This window comes from Pseudopipra pipra, chromosome 7 (assembly GCF_036250125.1).
Source record: "Pseudopipra pipra isolate bDixPip1 chromosome 7, bDixPip1.hap1, whole genome shotgun sequence".
Lineage (NCBI taxonomy): Eukaryota > Metazoa > Chordata > Aves > Passeriformes > Pipridae > Pseudopipra > Pseudopipra pipra.
The window spans coordinates 28,907,345-28,919,909 of NC_087555.1; the positions used below are offsets into that span (position 1 = coordinate 28,907,345).

At 42.0% G+C, this 12,565-nt stretch overlaps 1 protein-coding gene across 1 annotated transcript in view; it reads right to left on the minus strand.

Moving 5' to 3' along the window:
- Positions 1-4,556: 4,556 nt before the first annotated feature.
- The window catches only part of ADCY5 (adenylate cyclase 5), a 208,384-nt gene continuing 200,375 nt past the window's right edge, over positions 4,557-12,565 (minus strand). The window contains exons 16-21 of the mRNA XM_064661405.1: positions 12,329-12,355; positions 11,365-11,497; positions 10,030-10,293; positions 9,476-9,680; positions 8,575-8,699; positions 4,557-7,127 (exon numbers count right to left, since the gene is read on the minus strand). Of these exons, the coding sequence (XP_064517475.1) occupies positions 6,999-7,127; positions 8,575-8,699; positions 9,476-9,680; positions 10,030-10,293; positions 11,365-11,497; positions 12,329-12,355 (883 nt within the window). The 3' untranslated portion in view covers positions 4,557-6,998. The remainder of the gene's footprint in view (positions 7,128-8,574; positions 8,700-9,475; positions 9,681-10,029; positions 10,294-11,364; positions 11,498-12,328; positions 12,356-12,565) is intronic.

Consider the following 12,565-nt stretch of genomic DNA (forward strand, 5'->3'; position numbering starts at 1 on the left):
TTTACCATTTAAAATCAGTGATTGGAAGATAGAGCTATTCATGTTTTAAGCATAAAAACAGGTTTTATTTTGCTCACAGAGTCTAGCAGGGTCCTTATACCTATTTTTTCACCTCTTGATAAGCAGGGAGGCAGTTATGAATACCTGAAGTACTGCTTAGTTTTTAACTTGGGCTGTTGTTCACATAAATTCTTTGTTGCATCATTGCTTCAGTTTGTATGTTGGCAGAGAATCTTGTTTTCTCTGAGGCACCTTTCCTTCCTGCTATTCCTAAAGATACATTTTTAAGGAATGAAAACTTCCTTTGTCATAGCATCTGGAGCCATTATTCCATTCCAGTTATTATGGTGGTGTTAAATTAATTGCTGATTAGCAGGTACCGTGAGCAAATGCAACTGTCAGTGTAACGGAAGACAGTTGGGGTTTTGTTTGCTTGTTTTTATGGCACTGATAAAAATTTCATTTCACAATGAAAAGTTAATGAGCATGACTGTTCTTCATTACCTGATATTACTAGGTGCTAAAAACATAGCTTTTTAGCATGTTTTAGGTTGACTGCAATATTAGAACTTGCTGACATTTTGTGTGAGATGAGAACCAAGATACAGCAGACCAAGTTGGAGGTGAAAATTTGCTGAAAATTCCCAGGATTTCCCATTTGATTTTACAAACTCAGCATTCAGAGAAATAGTAGAAGCTTCCCTGCTCATTTTACCAGATACTTGAGTTACTAGACTTAGGAAGATGAAATTGTGAAAGATGACAACTCTCTTGAACAACATGCTTTATTTTAGTTTGAATTGCAGAAGGCCATTGGTGGTCACTCAGTTTTTCTGTGAGATTTAGTAGAAGCAGAGCCCATTTCTTGCTGTATTTGAAAGGAAATGCTTCTCTTTGAGGTTGGGAAGGGTTCATCCAACACCCACAATAACATATTTTTCTTTGAATAAGGTGTCAGTGTTTATATTTACTTTCAGGAAGGAATGACCAAAAGACTGACATCCACAAGGTATATAGAATGCTGTTTGAGGTTTGATTACCTCAGAGTCTCGAGCTTCTAGGATTTAATCACATTTTTCCTTGTGTATTTTTCTGGGATTTTTCATTGTGTTTTGCTCTCTTGTATTCAATGTCTGGACCAATAGCTGGGGATAAAAACTTGTCTCATTTGGGAATTGTCAGATTTTGCTAGTAAATAACTTTTCAGGCCCTGGAAAAGTCTGTAGGCTCCTTCTCCTTTCACAGTTTCATGTAAAACACACATGTGTTTATGATGTATATAAGAAAATACCCAGAGAAGGGGAGACTGAGGTGCAGAAAGAATGCAGCATTCCACGAGGGAATATATCTGTGTTACTTAGATTGATTTTTAGCTATATCAAAGCTAGCAGAGAACTAGATGATGATGGTAACTGGTTTCCTTTGCAGACATCGTGATTACTTAACAGTCACCATGGACTATTTAACATATTGATACTCTTCTTATCATTAGGACTGAGGAGCATCTGTTTAGGGATATTACTTTTCCTGCTTTTCATTTCCCATTTTCACTGCAACTACTATGTTATGATTCTTTTTTGCTTTCTTGGTTTGTTTTGCAAAAAGAAGCCCATTGATATTTTCAAACACTAAGCACATGCTATTTTAAATCAGCTTTTTGTCAGAATAAATAGCATTCTAGATAGATGTTACAGCTTGCAGAAGTCCATGCTTTCAGAATGGTGTTAATATACAGGAGGGGTTTTCCCTGATGTGGGGTAATTGATGAGAAGGGTGTGGCAGTAGGAGATCTGCATCAGTGGCAGTTTCATCCCTGTGCTGACAAGAGTCCAGATGATCTCTCAAGAGGAGTCTGAGGAACCCCCGACCATCTAGCTACACGTGTACTTCCAGTCACTGACTTCCAGTCACTTCCATAGCTGGTCAGATATTCCAGCTACTATTTATTTTGGTAAGGCCTAATGATCTCACAGGGTCTGGACCAGCTTCTTTTACTTAACAAAATTGTGGTTCATCAGTTTTATTGATCAAAATGTTTGCTAATGAACGTTATGGAGCACTTACTGGTACAGCCCTGTTTGCTCTCCTGACTGTATAGAGCTGTGCAGAAGTTGTTCAGAGCATTTACAGAATATTTGTTTTCCTGGATAACATTTTCTTCTTCCTTCCTCAGAGGCAAAGCCTCCTGAGACAGGTAGGTGACAAGTACATGTTCAGAAGGTTTAAGGAACGTGTAGTGGGGGCAGCACAGGCCCTGTATGACCTGGCACTGGTATGGGCTTCAGAGCTACCAGCTCAGCTGGGCTTCCAGCTCAGCTCGCACTGGGAACATGTGAGACCACTGTAGGATTGTCCACTAACCTGTACACTGAGCACACCAGAGTTGTCAAGCACCAGGCAACACTCCAAAGCAAAGGAGACCGTGCTCTGTGTCTTGTGCTGGAGCTGCTGTGGAAATGCCATGAGAGAGGGGGGAGGAGCAGCAGCAGGTATGGAAGGACCTTGTTTGCACAGTTGACTGTTGTGCTGCCAGGGTGGTGGTGGGGAGTTGGGTGATGACACCCACACCCTGGGATGACTGTTTTTTGCTTATCTATAAGTTGGCATTTGATAGTTTGTGAATAATCAATTACTTTGGAAGGAATGGCCTGTAGGTTGTAATGTGCTCTCCCTTTCCCCATGGTGGAAGGGGTTTTGTGTCTCTTAGCCTGATCCTACACTGCCTGGTTGAGGCTCCACAAGTCTGTTTCCAGTAGATGGCAATAGTTATTTGCATCTGAAATTCTGTGTTGAAAGAAAAGATCTCAGCTGCTTACAGGGAAGTTCTCTCTCTCAAGCCAGTCTCCTGTGGAGCTTTTTATTGAAATGCCTGTGCTGTACTGCAGCAGCAGCACCTCTGAGCATGTCAGTGCTGGACTCACCACTGCTGCAGCTCCCACCTGGCACCCACTGCCTGCTTTCCCAGCAGGAGCCACGGGGACAGGGCTGGCACCAACAGCACGGCCGCCTCACCAGTGCTGCACCCAAGGGCCAGGGCAGAGCAGGACAGGGGGGACTGAGAAGTGCTCAGAGACAGAAATTAAAAAATATAACCCTGCTTTTTACAGAAAGCTATCTGGCTGCCAGATGGCAGGAAAATGCTGCTGCTGCTGCCCCCTGTCCTGCCTGAAATTCAATTTTCTTACTTCTCCCTCCCCCACTCCCCAAGGCCTTCTTGCCCCTTCAATTGAAAAGCCTTGGACAGAGTGGGTCAGAAGCATAGAAATTGTTTTTCAGCTTAAATCAGCTGAGCTGCCCTTTTCGCAGTAGCATCCCAAACTCTGTCTCCAGGCCCTGCCCCAAATTCAGTCTAGAAGTGATGGTGCCCTGAGGAGCAGTTGGGAAACATAATAGAAGGAAATTTTTTGCCTCTGGGCATAGTTTTGGCCAGATGATGCTGTCCATGTTTGTGTTAACGCACAAACAGCAAGGCCGGGGATCTTTGTGGAGTTGGACACAAATGTAACAAATTTGTTGCATCCTAAATGTGTCATTTTTTTTATGTGCAGGCAGATACTCACAGCCAGCTCTGTGCTGGGGATCACCCTGGAACTTTGCATTGCCTAGTTACAGACTCCAAAGGGCTAGGCTACACCAGCAAACATCCCTTGGGTCCTTCTTGTGCACCCACTTGCCTTGGAATGTTAGTCTCAGGAGAGCTGACAAAGCCTCACTGTAGCACTGTGGTTAAATATGCTGGTATAACTGAATACCTTAAATCTGTGTGTGCGTGCCCTATTAAAAAAAACAAACAAACAAAAAACAAACAGCTTGTGTTTTAAAAAAGTTTTTAAAAGTACGTCACCTCTGCCAAAGAATTCCCCAGGTAGGCACCTTGGTGCTGGTCCTCTCAAAGACAACTGGAAGGAGGCAGCAGTGCCTGCCAATGCAACATTTTCAACCTTTACAGGTAAAAGGAAATGCTACAAGTAACTGTACCAATTAACAGAAGCCTGAAGTGTAACTGAGAAACAAAACCCTGCCGCTTTCAGCTGACTTTTTTTCCTTGAGAAGACATTACACAGGCAACTAAGAACCAAATTACTTAGAATCTGTTACTGGTTAGGAGGGATTTTATGAGTGTACTGAGAACACAGCTGCAGTAACAAAAAGCCATGAAGTACTTAAGGTATCAGCCTTTAAGAAAGCTGGTAAAGAACTATTTAATACTTTCTGTGCTCTCCTACATAATCATACAAACAGCAGTTTAGGACATTATCTGATGTAAGCACAGTTTTTTAACTATCTGGAGAAGGGTATTCCCCAGGGAAGGGAAGGCAGGAGCCCCCAGTGCTGTGCCCACTCATTTCAATTAGTGTACACATCGACTGGATGAAAAGTTTTCCCCAAATGCATCTTTTTCCCATCCAAAAAGCATTTTGATGAATTTTAAGGTGCTGGGGTGAATTTTAAGGAGACAAGAACTGGGTGTTTCTATTTGCAGATCCAGTATCTCCGACACAACTGATGTCTGATCTCCTCACTAGCCAGATGCAGCTAAAATAAAACAGAGACACTTAACCAGTGAAACAGTGTTTAATATAGTTAAATTACTTAAATAGATTTCAATTTCCATGGGAAATCATAACTGTATCCATTTTTGCAAGATCCAGAGTAAAGAGTGTGTGAATACCCCTTGAAATGATCATGACACACTGTCAACAATCACAGCTAGAGATACTGGGGACTTGAAATTTCATCGACAACACAACTTCATAAGATGAATCAAAAGTTAAGAAGACTGCAGACTTTTGGAAAGCAGAAAGCAAACCTAAAACCGAGTGTATGGCATGAAGGTAATGAAACTCAGTGAGGGGGCAAGAGGGATGGAAGGTGGAGGAGGGGGAGAAAGGCATAACAGCATGATGCAACTTAAGTATTTTGCAAACCAGGAAAGATGTAAAGGAGCAAAAGTATAGTACAAGGGCAGACTTGGCAGTTTTACAGAAGTCAATATACTATACTTTTCAGAGATGTTTCCTAGTGGAAGGGAAAAGGAAAGGGGCGATGCCATTTAAGCTCATGTTTAAATGGCTTAATGCTTGGGTCATGCTCGGCAATATAGCAAATTAATTAAGACAGGCCCATGGATTTTCACTTAATCTCATTGTCAAGTAGGAAAAAATAAACCACCACCACCATAGTGCAATCATTAAGCTGTTAGTACTATAATAATGCTGCCCTGAGAAGAGTGAAAAAGAACTTTATTAAATGTCAAAAGATTGGAGTAATTTTTAGTGCTAGCCAAATTCAATATCAAAACTTTACCCTCATAGAATATAAAAAATATAGCTTTTTTAAATTATTTTCTTTTTTTAATAAAATATCAAGGGATTTTTCTTTAATAGTTAGAAAAGGTACATAAATGATAACAGTGAACTATTCATAAACCCCCCCACTAGTGATAAAGATGCCCAGCACAGTTTCAATGGCACTGTATTTCAAGGTCGACCACCTCATATACACCCTTGCCATCATAATCTTTTTTGAAGATCACCTAATTACTGAAAATGGAAAAATCTGTAACAGTTTAAGTGCTTACTACAAGAAAGTCAACTCGATGCTGCAGCACATAGTTCCTTGTAGTGTTCAAATGGCAGTTACAATATCAGACAACTCGCAGATCAGCAGGATTCTGTTAAGACCATCTATGAAAAACAATTTTTTTAAAATAAAAGTTCGAATGAGCTTTTTTTTTTTTTTCTCATAAGAGCTCCTGTTAAGAGTTAGAAGATTTGGTTAGAGCTCTTTTTGACATGTTTGATACCATCTCAGTAGCTATAACTCAAAGGTCCTGGTTCCACTGGGAAGCCGCCACCCTCCGCTTGAATGCTGCATGGAACAACTGTGTGACTACCGTGGGTTTTTTCCTCTTCTTTGGGGTTGTAGATTTTTCTGGATTTTCGTTTTAGAATGCATCTGATTCAGCCTGGAAACTCACCTGTTTGTTGTTGGTTGATTGTATAGTTATAATCTGAAAACTGCCAAGTCTGTGTTCAGAGTATTATGCAGAAAAAAATTACACAAAAGTCTACAGGTTATATACACCTCCCCCCACACCTTGGTGTGGACAGCCTGCCTTCTAATTTATATATAATTTACAAAATATAGAATTTGGTATATCTGTTAGATCTCCATGTTTTCAATATTACAAAATAAAAAATACAAAAAAACCCACAACAAATTTCAGGGGAGCTCCCCCCCACAAAATGTCTCTTGTTTACATCTAGTCTTTCCCATGTAAACTGATAGATACCAAAGAAGAGCACAGACGACTTTTTAATAAATATGGTTGTAGAGCCATCTTCCTTTATCTTGATCTTCCCCTCGTCAGGTGTGCCAGCCCCCCTCAGAAGAGCAGTCATTGAGCCATGTAGAAGAAGGGAAGAGGGGGCCAAGGCTATAATGTCTTTTCACACTAAAACATTACCAATGCCCTTCTGAAAGGCCTTTTTGTGTGCTGCAACAGTGGGTGTCAGTTTTGAAAGCCCATTCAAAACAGCTAATAAAAGCACAGTGGTACACTTCAAATAGCTGGCAGTATGGGATGGAAACATTATGGGAGTGCAAATCCATTCCAAAGTAATGCTTTGTAGTGAATCATACATTCCTTCAACCAAGTAAATGTTGTGTTGCATCGATAAATACTTAAATAGCTTCTTACATCATCCTGTGGTAGCAGCCTTTTTAAAAAATTCCAAATTCATGTCTTATCTGTGAACTCTGTAGTACACATCTTTGGTCGACTTAGCACTCAGCCAGGAGCAACTCCAAGGTGGTTTCTTTCACTTGCCTTTCGTGATGGGAGGCCAAAGAGTTTGCTGATACCAGCTCTAGAGTCACTGTGTGAAGTCTCAACTGCGCCACGTCTTCAGCTGCACTGCCACAAAAATGATTCTTCTCCAATTCACAATCCTGTGTAATGCAAAATCTGTCTTTGCGTGACGCTGCAGTTGGTGCTAACTAATGGGAGGCCCTTCATTTAGAAAGTAGGTGGTCATTTCCCCTTTGCCTTTGACCTTTATGACCCCTCGGTATTCCAGCTGATAGTTGTTGGCTGCTAAAACCTGGTACATGTCCGTGGTTACCTGCAGAATAAACAAAAGTAAACAGATACTTGCCATGTCTTCCATACAGTCTTTTCATTTGCTTTTGGAGTAATCCATGGACAAAATTAAAGAAGGATCAACTGTTTTGTTCCTAAGTCAATCGATGTTTGCATAGCAATCCCTAACTAAAAGGTTGGCACAAGTTGCTGAAGAAACACAACCTTTAGAACCTGAGAAACAGTAGAAGTCTCACACAGTACACAGCTGGGGAGGACTACATGTTTCAAGGAAGTCACAGGATAAAATGAAACAAATGAGTCACATTTTTAAAAAGACACCAGTCATTTCAGTCTACTCAGATGCATTCACTATATGACTGGTGTGGTAGTAAGAAAACAAGTTAAACTTATTAAAAAGTCCTAAAAAATGTGGTAGAAGTTACATAGTGGATGTACAGCTTAGAAGGAATCAGGGTATTGTTTTTATGAAGAAGGTAGTGGGCAATGAGGCAGACATTGAATGGAATACTCTAGCCAGCATCCAAATTCTCTTTGCAGATGCCAGTCAATAACAATCCTTTGTTCTGCAGAATAACAGATTTCCTGAGATGATATTTATTTAATCGTTACAATGTATTTTCTCACCCTTTTCCAGGTGGCTTTAAGTATTTCCATTTCTGACTTCCTATTGGTGCAACATTGCTGTGCTGATTTGCTTAAGTAGAATGAAAATTGTCCACAGACCATCTCGTAGGGAAACTTAAAGAGTGTTGCATAAATACCAATCCAGTTAACTGACAGTCACAGAAACAGCATGGCTGCCCCTCCTGGGTTTTACATCAGTTAGTTACTCTATTTTTATAACCCTTCAATACTTTCCCAAGGAATGACACTGTTACTGTGGACATTGGCTCAGCAAAAGCAGGACAGGGGGACTGAATCACTGGAAAGGTCATGTCTGAAGGCCAAGGAGATGTGTGATTACCAGACAGTTTCCATTAACCCCTTAAAACATCCTCTTTAGTTATATATCCCTATCCTGCTGATGCCTGGACCCTTGCTGGCCTTGCACCACACATGGCACTGTGAGCAGCAAAGTGAATTACAGAAATACAAATCTGAATCAAGCCCTTGGAAAATAAATCCTCCTACTGTCACAGGCAGCCAAACAGCACATGGGAGCAAGGATCAGAGCAGGACTGTGCTCACAGTGCCAATGAGGCACATGGGGAAGGATGCTCAGCTCAACACTTCCACCCAGAACTAAACTGCAAGTTTTTGACTAAAGGTTGCACCGTTGCTCATGATTAAAAGACAAAACTTGCCGGTTCCACCGGCATTCCTTAGGTGGCTTTTCTTTCAGTTATGTTTAAGTAAATGTACGGCATAAAGGAATAAAATGAAACTGAAATTCCAATTCTAATTAAGTTTCAAAACACATAAGTGACACAGGGCTGACTGTGTAAGTTTTCCAGTGGATGCCTTACCTGAATCCTGTCAGGCACACCTGTACTGTCCATTCGGCTGGCTACATTCACTGTGTTGCCCCAAATGTCATACTGGGGTTTGCGGGCTCCTATCACCCCAGCTACAACAGGACCAATATTGAGGCCTGGAAGGAGAGGAGAAATCCACTCAGATCCACATGAAGCAAGTTATTATTCAGACAATAAAAAAACATCCTGAGGTTCATTGGTTCTAGCTGTGCTTTAACCCTGACGTAAAGCTACAGTCAAACTGTGGGGAAAGAAATGTTTAAAAAAAAGTTGGCTTCTTTGATTCATTATGCCTACCTGACTGGCAGCTCAGTCTGGATCTGCTCAACCCAGAGCTATTTTCCAGTACCAAATAACAAGATAAGGTTTATTTTCCATCTGGATAACAAGCAAACAGCTCACCTGGAAATCAGCACACACCTGCTGCAATGCTGAGGGCCTGCAAGGCAGCAGCCCGGATGCCTTCCAGAACAAACTACACACTTGACAACCTCACATTTTTTTCTCCTTTTTTGTTGCTTTATATTCCCTGACTTGAAAGACAGTTTAATATCCAAGAATGGCAGAGCTGGAACCACGGGTGTGGGCAGGATGGACATCACAGGCAAAAATGAGCTCAACCACCACGTGAGACTGTGCTGCAGTAAGAGCTACTCTCCACCAAGGCCAGCTTCCTAACTGCTCCTAATTCTCCTGGGAGCTTCAGTAATAATGGTGCTATACCATAAAAAACCTGCTGTGATGTTGCACAGAGGTCAAAGTGGTCACCAGGCACAAGACAATTCACATCACTGTACAGCTAAGGTAAGATCTATGGTTTTAACTCTCCATAAAACCCCCAGCTCAGAATGACTACTACGAACAAGGAATCCTGTGAACACAGGGACATTACCTATCTTCATCTGGAAGTTGTTGAATGAATGTTCATTAATGTATTTCATTTGGTCCATTAACCTCATGGCAAAATCAGCCAGAGCTTTGATATGTGTCTTCCCTTCCTTGTCGTAAGTGGAGTCGTTGAGGCCTGACGCCGCCATGTAGGTACTGCCAATGGTCTTGATCTTCTCCAGCTGCCGAAATTGGTCCTCACTTATTATCTGTTTCACAAGAGCAAAAGAAGCAAATAAACCTGGACAAACATAGAGATGCTGGTAATGTCCTTGCCACATGCCTTGCCTTGGTACAAAAGCTAAAAAGTACTGGACAGAGCCTCCACTACTGAAGGAATAGGAAGAAATAGGGGTTAGATATTCAGAGGTGTAACACAGGAATAGAGGGGATTTTAATGTGGAAAAAAAATAAAACTAAAGACTTCTAGAGCAAGGAGATGGCAAGCATGGCACAAGGATTGGCAAGCATGGCACTCCTTCCTTCAGGAGCTCAGCAAAGCCCAACTAAACTCATTGATTCAGTTCACTCTGTCCACCCAGATTTTCCATGACTTACCTCATCAAAATCAGCAATGATCTCATTGAGCAGCCTCAGACACTCCACCCCTTCGTTGTTGGCTTCCAGCTCCACATAAAACTCGGAGAAGTTGCTTATGGAGGCGAACATGACAGCCACACACTCACAAGACTGGTAGTACAGTTCATCGTTTCGCCGCTCCTGAGCCAAGAAATGGGCTGCCACATCCTTCGGCAAAATGTTGTGGAGGAGGCGCCTGTTATAGGCCTGCAGCTCCTCCATCTCCTCTTTCTCTTCAGTGGCCTAGTTTAGGAGGGAGAGACAGTGCTTATTCCTTTGGTAACTGCTCTGGGGAGGGGAAAAAAGCTGAAATTGAACTTGCAGGGAGGACACAAACAGAGGAAGAGGGGAAGCTGCACAGGAGAGCAGAACTAGCAAGATGCAGAAACTTGTGTTTTGTGGTGGAAGGTGGTCCATCTCTTCATGTGCACACAAGTATGTAAAAGCAGGCACAGAATAATGCCAGAATCCAGCGTTGTTGTATTTCTGGTCCCTGAACTGGGTAATCACTCAGCTCACCCCTTCCATTGCTTTACCATTTATAAATGAGGATAACAATGTTTATCTGCTTCCCAAGGAGCTTTAATTAATTGTTGCTTCCTCAATGCCTTGTACTCAAACCACAAAGACCTATAATTAGAATGATGCTCTGCCACCCAGAAGGTAAAAAATCTATACAAAACCTGCAGTCCTGTGGCTCTCCAGCCCCAGCATCACTCGTGGGCACAAGAACTGAAAACATTAACAGTGAACCCAGAGACAGGAGCACAGTGTGGCATTATCCACAGTGTGTTGGTTATCCAGTGCTGCTGCCTGGGGTCTAATGAAGGCTGGACATCGAGCCAGTTCCCACTGCTTAACAGGAAAGTCAATGAAAATGCAAATGTGAATCTTTCACACCCCCGAACACAGCAAACTAAAGCTCACTGAACTCTGTGAAGCAATTCAGCAGTGAATATGAGCTTCCCATATTTACAAATTGTGTTATATTACAGGTTCCTGCAGCAGTAACAGCTCAGTTGCCCAAATTCATTAATCTCGACCTTCAGATCTATAACCCTTTACTGTGGGGACCATCCAAAGTGCATTTACAAGGAAACAAAGGGTTGAAGTAAATAACTGGGATAAGAAGCACAGAGTATGCAAAGTACCAAAGAAGAGCAGAGCATTATTAGCATGCCCAGTTATAAACCAGATCCAGATTAAATTCAAAGGCACTTTATAACACTCCTCAACTCAACAGTGAATAGCTCAGTAGTTCTATATTAATGCCAATGACTGTGTGATCCTCCAACACAGCCAACACCCACTAACCTGAAGCTTCCAGAGGAAATCAAGCCTTGCAGTGGATTCCACTTGCTGGGCATGCAAATACAGTGCCAGGACAAAGACGGTAATGATGACAGGGGTCACAATCTTCAGCGCCACTCGTGTCATCACTGGGGAGCTGCAGCCAAGGAAAGAGCAGAACTTCCCAGTTAGTGGAGGAACACAGCTTTGCCACACTCTGCAGTTCCCACTTCAAGGCTAACCAGCCTCAAGAAAAGGCTTTTTTTCTTTCCCCTCAAAGCCCGTGTTGGTAAAGGGACAAACAGTACCTGCAAAAAGTTGGGGACTTTGGCTCATGGGTGCTGGTTTCTAAAGGAGAACTTGGAAATTGGAAATGTTATCCAACTCCTTAGAAAGGGTTATCATCAATACAAAAGCCACTTTTTGGAGAATGGCCATACACTCTCAGTGTGGCAACACCGAAATGCTGACAGCTCCTCACTGTCTCCTGCACTGGCTTCCCCAGCCTCCCAGTTCTGGAAGTCTGGAACTGTTCTACACTTGCAGCTTTTGTAATTAGTCACTTCTTAATGGCCTTTGTTTTGTAAGTGTTTTATAAGCTGAAATGGGCACTAAGGCACATTCCTATCCCTTCTGACAAGCAGGCTAATAGAAACTGTCAAGTATGAATTACAGAGTTATACAGTGTGAAAATATTATTTTGATAAAATCTTTGATTTGTATTACAAATAAATGCTATAAGATGCTCTATAGAGAAAGCTGACATAAGTCCCACAGGAAAGAGGATGCTCTGAGAGTAGCTATACACACAAAAGTGTAATACTCAGCCCACTTAGGCCATTTGCACTGTGTTGTACCAGCTCACAGCAATGCATAGTCAAATACCAGACACTGCTGGGGTGAGTTTACATGCTGATATTGCACCTTGTGAACAGAAAATACCTAACAACAAAAACTCATAAAAACATTTCATGCCAAAGTGACTCACCATGACGATGTATTGTTTGCAGAGACGCTGAAAAAAAGCACAAACACAAGGTTAGGAGAGGGACTCCCTGCAGCGCTCACCCTTCTGCACATCATTGCACAGCACCTCTGCAGTGTGGCACCTCTAACACTGTGTGGGGCTACAGCCCTTTTAAAGCACAGAACTACTAAAAGATGGGAGGAGGAGGAGAAAAACAGGCTTCTGAGTGAGCTACACTCAAAAATCCAGAGTGATGGT